This window comes from Macrosteles quadrilineatus, unplaced genomic scaffold, assembly GCF_028750875.1.
Source record: "Macrosteles quadrilineatus isolate MER2022 unplaced genomic scaffold, UCM_ALF_1.0 Scaffold_5__1_contigs__length_97177068, whole genome shotgun sequence".
Taxonomy (NCBI): domain Eukaryota; kingdom Metazoa; phylum Arthropoda; class Insecta; order Hemiptera; family Cicadellidae; genus Macrosteles; species Macrosteles quadrilineatus.
In genome coordinates, this window is record NW_026542598.1 from 28,853,714 (window position 1) to 28,872,574 (window position 18,861).

General features: G+C 36.4%; 1 protein-coding gene across 1 annotated transcript in view; it reads left to right on the forward strand.

The window, feature by feature from the left end:
* The window catches only part of LOC128993928 (dynein axonemal heavy chain 6-like), a 58,616-nt gene that overhangs the window by 10,345 nt on the left and 29,410 nt on the right, over positions 1 to 18,861 (forward strand). The window contains exons 14-26 of the mRNA XM_054418051.1: positions 3,160 to 3,292; positions 3,864 to 4,002; positions 7,657 to 7,869; positions 8,223 to 8,408; positions 9,437 to 9,574; positions 9,961 to 10,209; positions 10,924 to 11,147; positions 11,777 to 11,988; positions 13,027 to 13,282; positions 13,592 to 13,784; positions 14,185 to 14,408; positions 15,639 to 15,891; positions 17,173 to 17,363. Of these exons, the coding sequence (XP_054274026.1) occupies positions 3,160 to 3,292; positions 3,864 to 4,002; positions 7,657 to 7,869; positions 8,223 to 8,408; positions 9,437 to 9,574; positions 9,961 to 10,209; positions 10,924 to 11,147; positions 11,777 to 11,988; positions 13,027 to 13,282; positions 13,592 to 13,784; positions 14,185 to 14,408; positions 15,639 to 15,891; positions 17,173 to 17,363 (2,611 nt within the window). The remainder of the gene's footprint in view (positions 1 to 3,159; positions 3,293 to 3,863; positions 4,003 to 7,656; positions 7,870 to 8,222; positions 8,409 to 9,436; positions 9,575 to 9,960; positions 10,210 to 10,923; positions 11,148 to 11,776; positions 11,989 to 13,026; positions 13,283 to 13,591; positions 13,785 to 14,184; positions 14,409 to 15,638; positions 15,892 to 17,172; positions 17,364 to 18,861) is intronic.

Here is an 18,861-nt window from a genome sequence, read left to right on the forward strand (position 1 = left end):
ACTAGTGATGGTCGGATCCGGATATCGGACTACCGGATGCGCCGGATCCGAGCTAGAACCGGCACCGGATCGGGGGCTGGATCCGGTTTTGATGGATCCGATTTTTTCAAATTTTTTCCCGATTTTTTCCTAACACAAAGCTGTCTGTATCACTGTACAACACCGATTTTTTTTACCAACACAAAGCTGTCTGTATTAATGTACAACACCGATTTTTTTACTAACACAAAGCTGTCTGTATCCCTGTACAACCCCGATTTTTTACTAAGACAAAAAGCTGTCTGTATCACTGTACAACACCGATTTGATTACTAAACACAAAGCTGTCTGTATCAATGTACAACACCGATTTTTTTACTAACACAAAGCTGTCTGTATCACTCTACAACCCCGATTTCTTCACCAACACAAAGCTGTCTGTATCACTGTACAACACCGATTTGATTACTAAACACAAAGCTGTCTGTATCAATGTACAACACCGATTTTTTTACTAACACAAAGCTGTCTGTATCACTCTACAACCCCGATTTCTTCACCAACACAAAGCTGTCTGTATCACTGTACAACCCCGATTTTTTACTAAGACAAAAAGCTGTCTGTATCACTGTGCAACCCCGAGTTTTTACTAACACAAAGCTATCTGTATCACTGTACAACACCGATTTTTTAAACTAACACAAAGCTGTCTGTATCACTGTACGACCCCGATTTTTTACTAAGACAAAAAGCTGTCTGTATCACTGTGCAACCCCGAGTTTTTACCAACACAAAGCTGTCTGTATCACTGTACAACACCGATTTGATTACTAAACACAAAGCTGTCTGTATCACTGTACAACCCCGATTTTTTTAACTAACACAAAGCTGGCTGTATCACTGTACAACCCCGATTTTTTACTAAGACAAAAAGCTGTCTGTATCACTGTGCAACCCCGAGTTTTTACTATCACAAAGCTATCTGTATCACTGTACAACACCGATTTTTTTAACTAACACAAAGCTGTCTGTACTGTACGACCCCGATTTTTTACTAAGACAAAAAGCTGTCTGTATCACTGTGCAACCCCGAGTTTTACCAACACAAAGCTGTCTGTATCACTGTACAACACCGATTTGATTACTAAACACAAAGCTGTCTGTATCACTGTACAACCCCAATTTTTTACTAACACAAAAAGCTGTCTGTATCACTGTACAACCCCGAATGTTTTTACTAGCACAAAGCTGTCTGTATCACTGTACAACCCCGATTTGTTTACTAAACACAAAGCTGTCTGTATCACTGTACAACCCCGATTTGTTTACTAGCACAAAGCTGTCTGTATCACTCTACAACACCGATTTTTTACTAACACAAATAGCTGTATGTATCACTCTACAACCCCGATTTTTTACCAACACAAATCTGTCTATATCACTGTACAACCCCAATTTTTTCCTGATTTTTTTACTAACACAAAGCTGTCTGTATCCATATACAAGACCGTTTTTCCCCCGAGTGTTTGTCTCTTGATGCAAACAACTTATATGGCAAGGCCATGTCTCGATGTTTGTATCTAGATGCAAATAACTTATATGGCAAGGCCATGTCTCGATGTTTGTATCTAGATGCAAATAACTTGTATGGCAAGGCCATGTCTCAGTGTTTGCCTCTTGATGCAAATAACTTATATGGCAAGGCCATGACTCGGTGTTTGTCTTTTGATGCAAATAACTTATATGGCAAGGCCATGACTCAGTATTTGTCTCTTGATGCAAATAACTTATATGGCAAGGTTATGACTCAGTGTTTGTCTTTTGATGCAAATAACTTATATGGCAAGGCCATGTCTCAGTGTTTGTCTCTTAATTCAAATAACTTATATGGCAAGGTCATGTCTTACTCTTTGTCTCTTGGTGCAAATAACTTATATGGCATGGCCATGTTTCAGTGTTAGTCTCTTGATACAAATAAATAACATATATGGCAATGGCATGTATCTTTCCGAACTGAATCTGGCCCGATTTTTCGGATATCTTCACACCTCTCGTTTTTAGTTCTGTACCTGGATGATAAGCTAACGGCCTATAATTTCGTCTCAAAAATATCCCGTTAGTATTTTAATCTCACCCGATGCTTCGTGATAAAAAATAATAAAAGTATGATTTAAATTGGCATTCTGTTAATTACGTTTTTTTTTACCCGCCCTTATGACAGTGTGTATCTGGATCCGGATCCGAATTTTTCAAGATCCGGATCCGGATCCGGTACCGACATTTTCTTGGATCCGCCCATCACTAGTGAGTTACCTAATATTTTGTATTAACCCTTTAAGCAACCCCAAGCAATCATGATTAAGGAAACAAATCTCTACATCCAAGCAAGTATAATTAAAAAAAAATAGGTGAAAAATGGACCCCACATATTCTGCAACTTGAAGGACTTCCCTAGAAATTTCATACTAGGGCGTTAAGTTTTGTGGTTAGACCATTAATTCTGATCGATGTATGCACGATCTATACGCGGGGTCTCCTAACTACCTGCTAGGAAAACGGCTGTGCTTGACTCTTTTGTGCTCAGTCGGTGCCAAAAAACGCAGCCGTATTTGGCAGCCTGGAATTCTGACCTTAAGGTGTAACCTTACTCTAGGAAATAGCATTGTAGGTGTAGGGTGTCCATCCCATCTCAATCATCAGGTTTGGTGTGTAACCCACGAGGACATTACGAGTCAGTAGCTTAGCTTAGCAGGAGAGGCCAGTCTATTTTATGAACTTCATTCGTAGGCTACATCTCTTAAGGTCATCGCTTGATTCTTGGTTTTCCGATGAGAGCCGTGACAAATCAGCATTTACACTGATACCGATTTGAAGGGGCTCTTGCCAGAAGACTGAGAGTTTAGTGTAAACAGTATAATGCTTAGCTAGAAGTTGATAGGTGGAAGTTTGATCAGGCATTCTTCTACTTTTTTACTTACTGTTCGTGTATTTTTATTGCTTGCTTTATAAGAATATATGGTTTTTGTTCTGAAAATGAAGAAGAACTACTCTAAAAATAAGGAAAAATAAACCAACAAATAATTCTGGGGATTCAGAATGGTAGCGTCAGTATCAGATTATTTGAAATGTGGTTTTATACTTCATTTAATTTTAAATATTTAGAGTTAATATGTGTTTTAGGACTGATTGCCGAAGTGATGTTGTACTCTGAAGGTTTTGAATCATCCAAAAATCTCGCCAAGAAGATGACAAGAATGTACAAACTTTGTAGTGAACAGCTTTCTCAACAAGATCATTATGACTTTGGCATGAGGTACGGAAGATAAATATTTTGTGATTCAGGTAGTTTAGAACCCGCTTTTTTATTAGTTCCAAAATAATAACAAAAAGAAAGAGTTCTTTGTATGACCTCTAGGTTTCTTATGTATTTAACTCACAAAGCTCAACAGAAAGTGTTGTTGTGATGATAGTTGTTAACCTTAGTCATTCAAAAACTGTCAATGAACAAGCATTTGGAAAACTCTGAAGAAACAAGTCTCTGTTTTGAATGTTCTTTAGCCTATGATAATTCAAAAGTGATATTTTTTCAACAAAACATTGATAAGAGAATAAGAGAACGGTATAAATTTTTTAAGTTACAGAACATAAAGCAATTGGGACCTAAATTGGGAGGAACATGTACTAATGGTTTTAATGTAGATTAATTATGCAACACGTGACTTACTTTACTCATTCCCTTTAATCTCAACAATTGTGACAGGTGACTTCCACTGCACTCTGTTTTGTGCCATATTCATAATATCTCATCTGGTTTTCGAAGGTTTGTTGAATATTTTAGGATTTTTATTTTTAATTTAATTTTTAATAGGGGTTTTTTTGTGCAGGGCTGTCAAAAGTGTTTTGGTCATGGCCGGAGCACTGAAGAGAGAAAATGTGGACAAACCGGAAAATGTCGTATTGATTAGAGCGTTGCGAGATAGCAATCTTCCAAAGTTTTTGAAGGATGATGCTCAGCTGTTCCAGGTTTGTAGAATGGCTCTCAGACACTGTATATTTATATAATGTTGCCAGATTCCACAACAATATAACGCTTAGAACAATTTGCCATTTTATACATGTTAACTATGAACTAATTACATAGAGCTGTGTGATCAAGACTCCACAACGAATGAAGAAGGAATTTAAAAAGTTGGTTGAGCCAAGACAGTTTATGATTTGGGTGCTTCCACTGCTACCATTTTATTGAAGGTCTAATGGAGTTAGGTTGTTTAGCTAAGGGAAGTACTCAAATTTACTATATGAGTATATCTCAAGAAGGTGTACTTCATCTCTATTATAGACTTGTTTCCAGTTTTAGGCAGACAGTCTCTGCACTCTAGCTGATATTTCTAAGAACCAGTTAGGCAAACTGTGAAGAGCTGCTTCCAGGGCCAAAGATTTAAAAGAGTCTCTTAGGGTGGGGGAAATAGTGTGACAGAGAGTAGATTCCCTTAACCTTTTGTCAAGTGATCTAGCAGCTCAACTTAACTATGTGCTCTCTTAAATCTTTTAAAGCCATGTCATCATGACTTTCGATAATTAATTGTGGCAATATCATGATCATCTCAGAAATCAGAGCAACATCTTGAATATCTCCTGTGGTCGCTGAGGCATCACAATGTCCATCTCAACTGTAAAACCTTGCATAATAGTGCAAGAGAAATAATCGAAAATATAGCTTAAGGTGGAACAAATTGCAACATAAATGATTTTTGCTGTGAATGGTAGGTAGTATGCATCTAATCAACATACTAAAAATATACATCCGTACTGTGACGCAAAATACATTTTTGGCCACCATCTTGAAAAAAGTGTAAAAATTTTAATATTCGTAAATATAACTTTTTGGGTATCAAATTATAGGAAATTTAATGCTGAAAAATGTTATAATAGGTGTTATAAGCACTATTTAGAAATACGATCGTAGTACAAAATACCCCCGCCGCAGCAAACCTGCAGACTAAACGAATTTCCATTTGTCTTAATTGATTTTCAATTAAATCTAGTAATTCAGTTTTAAAAATCTTTGTACAACTGATTTGATTGATTAATGATGACAAATATCTGCTTGCATAGCTTTGAGACCAAATATATGAAAATCGGTCCGGTAGAAGAGCCAAACGAACTCGAAAAAAACAAATTTAACTCCCGTAAGTAATGTACAGGGAGGCACTTTGTGCATAACTCAAAATATACGTCAAAATGAGTGCTGATGCTTAATAGCTAATCTATGGTGCGTCCATAGCTTTAGTTTAAAGCCGGATTTACACTATTTAGGAATGTAGCACTATGTAGCAAAACCTGCTATATAACTTTGTGTATATAACATTGCTTTATAACTTTTGCTGTATGAAAAATTTACAAACAATTTTAGTGATTCTGGTGCTCGTGCAATTTGTTATATGTAGCACAACCTCATTCGCATTCCATATCGAAAAGTGCGCTGAAGAGACACTGTTCGTGGCAGCTATCGTGGTGATCTTGGAAGTCAGACGGGAGCGAAGATTTTAGCAAGTTTTAGGTTTGACCGCTTCTTGCTTCGAGAAATAAGTACAGTGTAGCAGATTTATTATGGGATCTTAATTACGACGAATACGCTGACAATCCATAATTAAGGGTGCGCTTTACCTCAGCTCGGAAATCTCAGCTCGGGCTTCAGTAGCTATGTTTCACCATTGGACAGCGCTGCGAGAAGCGCTTGCAGACGTTTTCAAGATTACTGTTTTAGAATGAACAAATAATGATAGCTACGCACTCTAAGCGGCTTATAGTAGTACAAAAACCAATCTATAGTTCTGCGTTTTTCAAATGTTAAAAAAAACTTCTTTTTTTTTAAGTTAAGGCTAGTTGAAAAGACCCTTTTTTCTTGTACTACAACTCAAGTTTATAAGGTGTGTATTTAAAATAATTGAAATATAGAAACAAAGAAATATAAAAAATTTCATCCTCTTTAATATGGGACCTTAACTTTGATTCTACCTTCAATGTAGCAGGTGAAAACAGAAATCTTGCAAACCCTTGCATTCGGTTGCACGTCAGGGGTAAAGCGTGCCCTTAAAACGCTAAATAAGGCGACAATAACTTCAAAAACGTTTAACGTATGATCACAACGCCGGTTGTCTACGGAACAGTTCAATTAAGCTTATAATATCATCCCGATCCTAGGCACTGTCACATTCCGTTTCCAGTCCTTCCATTGTAAACAAAGATCGCTGAGCAAAACCGTTCGCACCCAGAAGGCTACTACTGTGAACTGTGTGCATTAAATGCTACATATAGCAGATGCTAGACGGAAATTAATGTATATCATTGCTACATGTGGCGATGTTAGATGTAGCACGTATTTCTTTTGATATTTACCGACTCCCGATGGATAGCACAATTTTAGGATCTGCTACATATAGCCTATAGCATAGCCTATACATATAGTTATATAGCACTTTTGTAAAGTTATTTTTTCTACTTCTAGCAAATGTTATATAACATTGCTAGATGTTACACAAATCTGCTATGTAGCAGGTTTAGCTACATAGTGTAAACCCGGCTTAAGGCAAAAAATAATCGATCTGGTAGAAGAGCTAACCCGACTCGGAAAAGAAAAACCAATTATTTTTATAGATGGCAATAATTGATTTACCAGTATGAATAAGCTAATCATACGAAAATCAGTTAATAATTTAACAGCTTTTTGTTATATTGTTATTTAATTGATTTTTGATTGATTAAATATTGTTGTTAACAATTTGCATTAGTGTTTAAAGTGTGTTTCTTATGTTAAGTGTGTGATTCTAATGTTATGAGCTTATTCTGTACCAAATATTAGTCAGCAAAAGTGGTGTATGGATTTCATAACCATTATTCTACTAGAGACCGTTGTATTTAACCACAATGGCCTCTGTTGCTAGTCTATTAAATAAATAACATTAGGTTTAACAAAACGAGTACCAAGGTTTGCTGCTACAAGGAAACTAATTAAGTGTGTTTTTAGTAAAATATTAATTGTTTAGTATAAAACAAATAAATCTGCAAAGTTTTATCAAAATATATCCATAAACAAGGAAACTACAACTTTTTACCATATTCTCCATAAGGATAACATGGGGATTTTAAATAACCAATTTTTTTAGTTTTCCCCGTTACCAACAATTGTATAAAAAAAAACCCTTTGATATACTTAACTATTTGTTTTTTAAGCTCTTTAAAAAGGTCTAGAGAGAAATTGGGGAATTTTATGTTTTAAGGGTCAAAAATGAAAAAAAAAAAAATTTAAAAGTATAAAATAACTTATAAATAAAAAACTTTTCAAATGCCACGTTTTTAAATGCACCGTTTTGCCCATAGTGAATCACTGTTAACAGTATATTTTAAATTCAACCATCATTATATTCTTTTTCAGCATGAAATGTTCTATAATTTGATACCAAGCCAGATTTTTTAACAATAATTTAAAATTTTACACTTTTTTTAAATGGCGGCCAAAAAACCGTATTTGGCGTAACAGTACAAATGTATATTTTTAGTATGTTTTTTATAAGTGTATTACCTACTATTTCTAACTGGAATAATTTATGTTGCAATTAGTTCCACCTCAAACACTATTTCTACTGCAGTATAAGTTAAATATCTATCTTTTTGAAGGGCATCCTGAACGACCTGTTCCCTGGGGTAGAGTTGCCACAGCAGGACTATGGAGTGATGCATGTGGTGATGAAGGAAGTGATAGAATCCCGGGGACTTCAGCCAGAGCCCAGCACCTTCACCAAGGCCACACAGCTGTTTGAGACAATGCAAGTGCGACACGGAGTCATGACAGTGGGTCCGACTGGCGGCGGCAAGACTACCACACTCAACGTGAGTACGATGTTGTATAGCTTTGTTACATGCACTATTCAATTCAATTCAAAACATCTTTATTTATTAGTATATATTGTATATACAAGAATGGTGTCAAATTCATCATTACATAAAATATAAACACAAATAAAAGACAAAAACAGTTTAGTTTTTGTTTTTTTTTGGATTGGGGGTTGTGGTAAAGCTATTCCCGGCTATTTCAACCTTACGGCTTTTTGTAGCACCCTCAATGCAGTCCATCAGCCTTAGGCTTGCAGCAAATCCTAAAAACTGTAGGGGTATGGTGCTAGTTATTGTTGAAAATGTTGAAAAGGAAGAGAAACGTAATACTGGTAGATTGTTGTCTCTAGGTTCTGAAAGACACCCTGACTGAGCTGCATGCTCGCAAGGTGGAAGGTCAGTACTATCGTCCTGTCAACGTGTACACCATGAACCCCAAGTCTGTCGCCATGGGGGAGCTGTACGGGGAGGTCAACCTGCTCACCATGGAGTGGAAGGACGGTCTGTTGGGGATATTTGTGCGGCTTGCCGTCAGGGTGAGTTTTTATAATCGCTGTAGCCTAGATGAAATTTTTCAAGCTTTAAGCTATGTGATCAAGTCAGAGCTTAGTATTTTAGAGCCTCTATTTAAGCTACAAATTTACCTAACAAGAAAAAGTGTAGGCCTCCTTCCTCTTACGTGATTTTAATTGTTTCAGTATTTTAAATCTCTCCACAAAAATCCATTTGATATTTAAATTAAAATTTCCACATTTGTTTCACCCTTTTCTGGCGCAGAAACATCTTGGTATTTCCAAATTAACTGGGACCAAAACCTGTCTGGGTTAGCGGGAATCCAGAAAGCGGATTTCTGTTATATTTAAACATCGCGATCGTGGATGATGTTCACAGTTTTGTCACGATCGCAGGAGACGATTATGATGTTTTTATGACCGCAGAAGATGTTCATTATTTCACCGTGACTTCAAAGATATTTTTGATTTTGCCGTGACCGTAGAATATGTGTTCTCAATAATATTTGCCGAACTTAAGTTTGGGATAGACAGATTTTATAAATAGTGGTGTTCGGAATAGCAAATAGCGGGACTCTAATGTATCACAGTAGGGTGAATTAAATATCAAAATTTAAATATTTATTTAAATCTCTCTCTAGTGTTTACTTAAGTCCGACAAATTTTTGTCAAAGAAAAGAACTTATATAGTTTTATCATAGTACTTGCTGGTAAGCCACCTATAGCTGCAGTATATATATAAATATGTAAAATTAAAATTAAAGTACTGTATCTGGTCTCTTCACGGATGATAACCATACATGCAATTCATACCATAGAATAATTGGAATTTTTACCTTGCTGTGGTTTTACTCTTGTTCGTTTTTACAAGCTGAACATTTTTATTGTTGTTCAAGGCTCAATATAAAAAACAACAACTTCTCCTATTTGCTGGTTCAGAGCCCACCTAAAGCTGTAGTTTCTATATGTAAAACTAAACCATCGGTGATTTAGCGGAGGAGAATTGTCTCTGTATTGTATAACTCTCTCGACTGATATTTCACTCATTTCAGTGTACAGAAGAGGAGCACCAGTGGGTGGTGTGCGATGGCCCGGTGGATGCTGTGTGGATAGAGAACATGAACACGGTGTTGGATGACAACAAGATGTTGTGTCTCGCCAACTCTGAACGCATCAAACTAACCTCCTGGGTAACAATTAGACTGTAATATTTAGTAAGATAGCTCATTAAACGACCACAAAATATATTGCAAGACACCATGAAAAAGAGGAGTTATTGCTGAAAGGACAATTTGTACAGTAAACTAACACAGACTGCTAGTTCCAGCTTGTATTTGTGTATTTGTTGTTTTTGACGATTTTTTGTTATCTAAATTCACTGCCTCAATAATTTTATGGTTATCTTCATATCTTGGTGTTTTATGAACACATTTTCCATAGTGTCTTCCAAATTTACACTAAAGATAAAAAGTTCACTAGTCACAAAGACCCAAACAGTCTGTATTTGACATTTGATCAAGGATTTTGATTTGTCGATGTTCAATGATTTATCAATGAATGCTCTTCTGACTGACAGGTACACATGGTGTTCGAGGTGATGGACCTTGCGCAAGCATCACCAGCCACTGTCAGCCGCTGTGGTATGGTCTACGTAGACCCCAGCCAGCTCAAGTGGTTGCCTTACGTCACTTCCTGGCTGCAGAGTGTTGTCGAGAGAATACCTTTACTGGTGGAATACGCTCCGTTCATTCTGGAACTGTTCAGTAAATATGTTGAAAATGGTTTCGTCTTTGTCAAAAAACATTGCGTCCACCCCATCGCTCAGGTAAGTCTGAATATGAACTCGGAGTCGTGTTGTGTTATTAAAGAATTTTAATAAGTCCATGAAAGTAAATATTTTGTATTCTGCATGTTGTGATTTTCACAAAAATCTTTAAAAAGGGTTGCTAAAATTATACTCGAAAAAAAAACAAAAAAAAACGTGAGTTGCTAATATAAGTTTTACTACATAGTTCTGGTTTGGGTAATTTCACACATACTAGATCAATTACTAACACTTTTTTCAAGTAAGATCAGTATTTAGTAAAAACAAAATGACTTCACTTTAATTTTTAAAATATTTTATGTTTTAAAATAATTTTAGTAAATAAGTTCTTTTTAGTTAGAATGGATTGCAAAATCGATTTCACCCTGACAGCAGCTTGAACACAGTGTATAGTGTGGACTACTTGTAACTAATAGTTTTTTAGGAATGTTTGTGTAGGTAAATATTAATGGTTAACAATATTTAGCTACTTAAAAAAGTATGTTTATGTCCAAACAAACTCCATTTGTGTTTTGTATTGAAGACATTTGCCTAAAACTTACTATTGAAAACAGTCTAGCATGTTCTAGTGGATTTTGTGACTGGCTCACACAACTAACTGTGTTCTTTTTTAATAAAAAAAATTGTGACAGCTGACCTATATAGATGGGATGTCTACTTTAGTATCAAAAGTTAATGCCATCATGTTACTAACTTTCTCCAATTTAACTCTAGGTTGAGATAAGTAAAGCGACCATGATGTGCAACATGTTTGAAAGCCTCATAAGAGAGCCTGGACTACTGGAGAAAACCTTAGACCGGAGCCGAACACGCAGTATCATATGTCAGACCTTTGTTTTCTCCTACATTTGGTCTGTCGGTGGGAATTTGATTGATTCATCACGGGAAACATTTGAAAAGTTTGTACACGATCAGTTTGAGGACAATCCAGATGCTCAGTAAGTAAAGATTTTGTTGCTATTTTTTTTTTTCATGGTATCTATATGTCATCTTTATTTTATCGATGTTTTATCAAAATAATGTTCAATTCAAGTAATGTTCACTTTTTTGGATAGTAGGAATACCACATATCTAGCAAAAGTTTAAGAATTGGTAATAGCTTAGTGTAAGCAGTTATATTACCTCAGTACTATACAAATTCCTTTTTACATGGTTACTTAAATTGTAACGTATAATTGTTTGGACGTCATGAAAAAATTATTATTTAAAATTTTTGCAAACACTCAAATAGTAGGCCTAATAAAAAAATTTAATTGTAACATCAAATTGTAATGATTTCTCTCAATAACAATTTGTGACCAACAGGCATGATCTTTAAGTTGCTATGTTTGTGGTTTCTAAAACAATGGTTTTGTCTGGGTAGCTAATTGGTATCGTACTACCTTATAATCTGAAGGTTGTTGGTTCGATTCCTAGTGAAGTCGATTCTAGACCCAGATACAACTTTTCATTAGGTTTTCATGATGATGTCTAGTGAAAGGTCAACCTTAGTAAGACACCAGGGTTTGAACAGTTTCCTTCCAAAAACAAAAAAAAACCTTAACAAAATATTTGTTTATTTGTGCAGGCTTCCTGCAGGCTGTGACCTGTGGGATCTCTACTTGAATGTAGCGCAGAGACGGCTGGAGCCTTGGGTTCGCATCACGCCCACCTACAAATACGACCCGCAAACACCATTCTTTGAGATGCTCGTCCCTACTGTAGACACTGTGCGCTTCGGCTACATCATGGAGAAACTTCTGGCTATCAGTCAACCTGTGCTCTTTACAGGCATAACAGGTATAAGGGGCTTTGTTGTTATCTTTATCTGTACTCTGATGTTTGCTATGTTTAATGTTTTAGCATGATTTAGTTTAACCTTTTTGAGAGTGTGGCTGTTCCAAAATGTCAATTCCTGGTTAGTAGTTATTTACCTAAAATATGTCGTCAGGGAGTGGCAAAAAAAGTTGAAAAAGTTTTTTTTTATGATATTTAATTGTAGCATATTATTGAGGAAAAGGTTAGTTAGAATCTAATAATAACTTGAGCACCTTCTAACGTTGTTATGAGCACTACAAGTGTTGCCAGAAAATGTATCGCCACATTTGCCATCAACCTTCATCTTCACTGATATTGTGTAAACAATCTCCTACATCAATCTCTTCACTGTCATCAAGCCAATGTTGATCCATTTAAGTAAATAATCCATAGAGAGTGTTCAATACTACACCCATCTCACAATAACTAGAGAAACAGTTTTCCTGCCAAGTAACCATAGACCAGGAATGTAGAACACCTGTTACTTAATGGGAAACAACAGGTAAATGGTCGGTGACCTAACCCATTTTGATGCATCAACACTTGGCTTGCTGAGCAATGATCCTTCCCCATAACATGAATGATCCTCCTGAAAAATCACATTGCAACCTGAAATCTGAAATATTCCAGAATGCTTAGATACTCACCTGAAGAAAGTGTCCCAGAAAGATGAACTTAAAAAAGTAATACACACAACTTGATATTTTAACCCTTTCAGGGGCTTCTTCAGAGGTTAGTTTTTGTGTTTTTTTTTTTTTAACTTCTTGGGATTCTTTCTTCAGGTGAGTTAATTTTGTATCCTTCCTTTCTCCATATAAATACTCGCTTAGTTACTTAGAGCAAAATTATATGTGGTTCGAAAACAGCTGCATTTACTAACAATTAGTTTTCTTCACTCTCAAAGAGGTTAAATACTGGTTTTTACTATGGAACTCTTCCAGCTGGAATGACAGCTTTGATTTTATTTTTAAGCTTTTTTGTAGAAAATTTTCTCTCTTCTAAGTCAAGTGTTGACCTCAGGTGTAGGCAAGTCAGTGGTGGCAAAGTCAGTGTTGAACAGACTAGGTGTGTCTGGAACCTGGGTGACGGCCACTATCAACTTCTCTGCTCAGACCAGCTCCGCTCGCACACAAGAGATTCTCGAGTCCAAGCTGGAGAGGAAGAAGAAAACATTGCTTGGTGCTCCAGCTGGCAAGAAGTTTGTCTTTTTTGTAGATGATGTCAATATGCCCAAATTGGAGACATATGGAGCCCAACCTCCCATTGAATTGTTAAGGTAACAAATAACAATTTTGTTTACCAATGTGCTTTCATGATGTTCGATCGATATATCAAAAGAAAAAGAAAATTTTAAAAACCCAAGCCAATTAGCATTGAGGATATTAAGACAAGACAAGGCCATGCACCATCTCTTGATTCTTGAACATCGTGTGTATTTAGCTGGGTAGTGGTATTTATTTTTTAGTATAGGTAGTACAAAAATACCACTATTTTTGTATAGTAGAAAAACTATCAGTATCTCTGTACCAGAGAACTACAAAAAACGTAGGATAATATTATTTACCAAGATAATATTTATTTCCAGACAATACTTGGATTTTAAAGGATTGTACGACAGAGATAAAATGTTCTGGAAGGACATTCAGGATGTGGTCATATCTGCTGCTTGTGCTCCGCCCGGTGGTGGTCGCAACGCCTTGACTCCGAGGTTCGTCCGTCACTTTGCAATCCTGTTGATACCATCTCCCACTGAGACTACACTTAAGGTTATTTTCAAGGTAAGTTGCAGATTTTTTAACTATAGTAGATTTTTAACTGAATAGTCTGAGTCTAACAGTATTAAATTTACCTTTGGTTATATTACGTGTATTCTATACATTTACTATTAGTGTTAACATTTGTCACGTATTATAGATCAATGTAATACAATTTTAGCATGTTCCACTTCTGTAAAGCTATAAGAATCATCAGATGTTTATTCCTCTCTGCATGGCAAATTGAAATTCTGATGACTAACCTTGCTGTAACGTTTACTTTGAACGGCTATCTGCACCTGCTCATGTTGTTATGTTACTACTTTTAACTTTTATAAAGAGTTCTTTTTCCTTAAATGTGCTCATAACCTAGTTTCTAACGTAATTTTAAACAAAATATAGGTAGCTGGATTTTGTGTTACAGTCGATTTTGTGTGGGTTCCTGTCCAACTTCTCCCAAGGCATCAGTGACCTCGGAGAGCTGCTGGTAGCTGCAGCCGTAGATATATACAACAGAGTGTCTGTGGACCTACTGCCTACCCCTGCCAAGTCTCACTATGTCTTCAACCTGAGAGATCTGTCCAAGTGTGTGCAAGGAATGCTGCAGGCGGATCCGAGTTCCATGAGAGAGTCCAATGACATGCTAAGGTCAGTATTCAGTTAGTCTTTTATTGGAATTTCTGTTCTTGCTGGTGATCTGAGGTAAGTACTATAATATAGTAGCAAACTCCAAATGTAAATTCTTAAGAAAAAGGTAAATCAACTAAATAATAAAATCCAAGTCGGTCTGCAGGCTACAAGACTTTTTTACTTTGAGCCTGGGTCCAAAATTTTTAAAAAATATTGTAACACTACAATTGAATTTGGCTATACATAATATTATACATGATCTCCCTCAAATTTCGGTGAAATCGGTAACACATCCTATGGTCACAGTAAGATCGTGAATATCTTCTGATGTCATGGTGAAATCTAGAACATCTTCTGCAGTCGTTAGATCGTGAACGTCTTCTGCAATCAGATGAAATTTAAGAACAGCCTAAGGGGTTAAAGCAAAATCATGAACATCTTCCGAGGTCACAATGAAGTGTAGAATATCTCCTGTGTTTGCAGTGATGTTTTGAACATCACAGTCACAAATTCGTCAACATCATCTGCGGTCATGCTGACATCATCATCTCCTACAATCGCGGCAAAACTGTAAACATCACATGCGATGGCAGCAAAATTGCTAGTTCTATTGTGCATCTTTGCAGACACTTTCTGCAGTGGCCAAAATAAAAGCTAAGCTCGTCTTGGCCTGACCCGTGCTAGGTTTGAAAATTATTTCCAGCCATACTGATCTCACTCCGAAAAAATATTGGGAACGCAGATCCCTACTAAATTCAAAAACTATACCAAGCAAGTGACTGTACCACATGGCTGTGGTAACGAGACTGAGGTATGTTTGGCATATGGCAGAACGCAGAAGTGATGGTTACCCCAAATGTTACCTACCTACTAAAATTATAGAAAATGAAAAATATAGTTGCAGTAAACTTGACCATAGCCATAATATATTATCCATCCATGCAAACGCCTTTCCAGTGATTTGCTATGGGTCAAAATGATTTGTGAGTGTTACTAAGTGTTAGTTTTCGTATTACTGAAATATTTTCCTCTCTTTTTTAAGTTCCCTTATTAATATGGAAAGTTATAACAATAATTTGCTGGGTGGTTGATGCAAATTCTACAACAAAAATTATGGTAACTTTTTTGTTTCTTTCAAATCAATCCCATGTTTTTAGACTTTCAATGGCGTATGGTGCAAACTTGTTCTTTTCTAATTAAGATTTAAAATGTCTATCAAATCCTAAATAGCACCCCATTGGTTCGCAGACTGTTCTACCACGAGTGTCTAAGGGTTTTTCACGACCGTCTGATTAACCTGGAGGACAAGACTTACTTTTACCATCTGATGAGGGAAGTGTGTCAAAGAATCTTTGGCACACCTGTTATCATGTTACCAGACACGGTGCCAATACGGGAACCTCCCTTGCTGTTGTTTGGGGACTTTATGTCTCAGGCTGCCAAGGAAGATAGGCCTTACGACGAGATAAAGGATATTGACAAACTGAAAGGCATATTGCAGGTATGTTGTTGCACAGAATAAAATATTACAAGATATTAAATATGGATGGTTTTTATTTTGAGTGTCTTTTATGAGGTTTTTGTTATGCTCTGGTAGAGAAGGGTTAGTGTGTTGATGTTGATTGATACCATATTATTAGAGGCGCAAGAAGAATGGGATGGATCCCTACCATATGTTGTTTCTAATATCCGGATTCAAATTGTTAGGATTTTTCTTAGGTCTCTACAAGAAACCTGAAAGTATATTCCCGTTAATTATATTTAGTGAAAAAAACTTAGGCCTACTCACTAAATGTAGTGCATATACCATTTATCTTTTATCGTCCTTTTAAACTTTGATTGTGTGAGGGACTCTTTTAAGTTCCAATTCAGCTGGAAACCCCTTTTTTAAAGTCGGGTTCTCTTTACTATATGATCCAAACTTATCTAGATTAGAAGGCATTAATGATTTTTCTTTTGCGAACTGTTTTTAAATATTAATATTGCAGTTTTTACTATTTCCTTAGGGAGGGTTATAGCTAGAAACCTGTAACTAGTTTTGATCCTCTAGCAGAATTATCAGGGGGTTTTCAGTCGGGAAGTATGTCATTGGATTTTATGGTTTTTCCTTGGACGTTGCGGCTATAAATGAACCCAGGGTGCAAGAGATATATTTGGAAAATATCTAAAAATTAACCACCTTCCCCCCTGCACCACTAGACTACCCCCCTCACCCCCTCCTTACTTCGGTTCCCAAGCATGACTCCTCACTGGCACTGCATAATATGCGTATGCAAAGATACTAATATTACTAATAATAGCGATATTATTATGTCGCTACTTGTTCCCCCTTATCTTTATTTTTAGGCTATTAACTTTTTATGTCACCAATGTGATTTCCCTTTGTCAAATAAGATGAGAAACATAATTATTATCAATTGGTTAAGGAATAAAGTTATTGCCGTGTTAATGTTTATGATTTTATTTATATTGAACAAGTTTTATTTAAAATTGTAATAACATACTACCCTTTTCCTGTGAATTACGTAAAAAAAAAAAAAAAAAAAAAAAAAAAAGTGGCTATGACTTTTAGAAAGAGGGCAGCAAAACACTTTTGGACAGTAAAAAAGCGCTAAAAAGTTCCTAAAATAAGCAACTTTACAGCATCATTAAAATCATTTAGAGGCCTAAACTAACTCATCATCTAAGTTCATTTTTAGGGTTACATCAATTTCTGTACACATGATCATTAGGCAATGCTTGAACTGCTTGAAATAAAATCATAGTATAATATTGGTTTAAGGACTACCTAATGGACTTCAATTTGCTGACTTCAAAAGAGATGAAGCTTATATTCTTCATGGATGCTATTGAGCACATCTGTAGGCTAGCAAGACTGTTGAGAGCAGAGAGAGGCAATGGCCTGTTGGTGGGTGTAGGAGGCATGGGCAAACAGAGCCTGACCAAGCTGGCTGCTCATCTTAATGGCTACAGGTACTGTTTTAAATATACATAATTGTAAATGTAAATTAAAAAACCCAAAATTAGTGGCATATCATGCAAGTTACCGTCTAACTCCATTGTGTCATGAACCCCTGAGAAACATCAGAGATGGGCCAAAGTACCCCTTTTTAAAGTTATATTTTTAAGGAAAGCCATTTTCTAGTATGGATTTTTTTCAAAAGGAATATAGTTCAGCTAACATGCCTGAAAGTAACTCCAGATGTCCAAAAAAAGTAAAGTCGAATTAAAAGTAAAAGAGTACTGGCAGCGGGCACTGCCGAATATAGCCGAAGTGGCTCGGGTGAACTCGCCGCTGTCCGTCCAATCAGGATCGAGCCCTTACGCGTGGGAGGGGTTAGACTGGCTACAGCATTGCCACGTTTCAGCAACACTTCCAACGTCATTTTCGTACCTTCAATACAAACAGACTCCGTAAAGTGTTATTGACCGAGGTGTTTTATTGTGAGTTTTTTTAAAATAAACAGTCATCCGGTATTTTTACTGTTGTTAGTTTATCAGTTGTCGTCTGTATAATGGCTGAAAACACTACCCCAGTTATAAAAAAACGAGGTAGACCACGTATTCATGCGAAAAGTGTTCCATACACTAAAGTCGGGAAGCAAGGAGTTCCTCTTAGAAGTCAATCTCGGGAGATGGTGTGTAGAGTGAGAGATTATTTTCAACAAGAAAAAATTAACAAAGGACCAATACTACCAGTTGAACAAGTTATAAATAGAACTGCGGCAGCGTTACAGGTTTACAAGAACACGGTGGTAAAAGTGTGTAACGAGAAAAAACGAAATGAAGAGAATGGGACTAAGCTAAGAACTCCCAATAAAAAAGTAGCTAAAACAAAAAGAGTGACCGGGCTAGACGCATTCCAAAAAGATGCCATCCGCAGACATGTTTACGGCTATTTATCTAGGAAAGAGTATCCTACGGTGAAAAAACTTCACGTAACTCTTGCTGAGTCTGGTCTCTTTGCAGGAAGCAAGTCTTCTGTTGCCACTGTTTTAAAGAGGCTAGGGTTTAAATACAAAAAGTTTGGCAACCGTAAAGTTTTAATGGAGAGAAGTGACATAGTTGCCTGGAGATGCAAATTTCTTCGAGAAATAAAAAATGAAGATTTTGACAACATAATTTGGCTGGACGAAACTTGGGTGAACGCTGGCCACTGTCAAAAGAAAGGTTGGACTGACGACTCTGTTGAGGGAACTTTCCCTGCCCCTGTTGGAAAAGGAGGAAGAATTATACTTCTGCACGCAGGATGCTCTCATGGTTTCATTCCGAATTGTTTATTATTGTTCACTTCCAAGAAGACAAATGAATACCATGAAGAAATGAATCATGGTGTGTTTTTGCAGTGGTTTCAAGAATCATTAATACCAAACTTGAGTGGACCATCTATTATCGTCATGGACAATGCCAAGTACCACTCAAAAATAGTTGATAAACCTCCTAATTCTAACTCAAGAAAGGAGGAAATAAT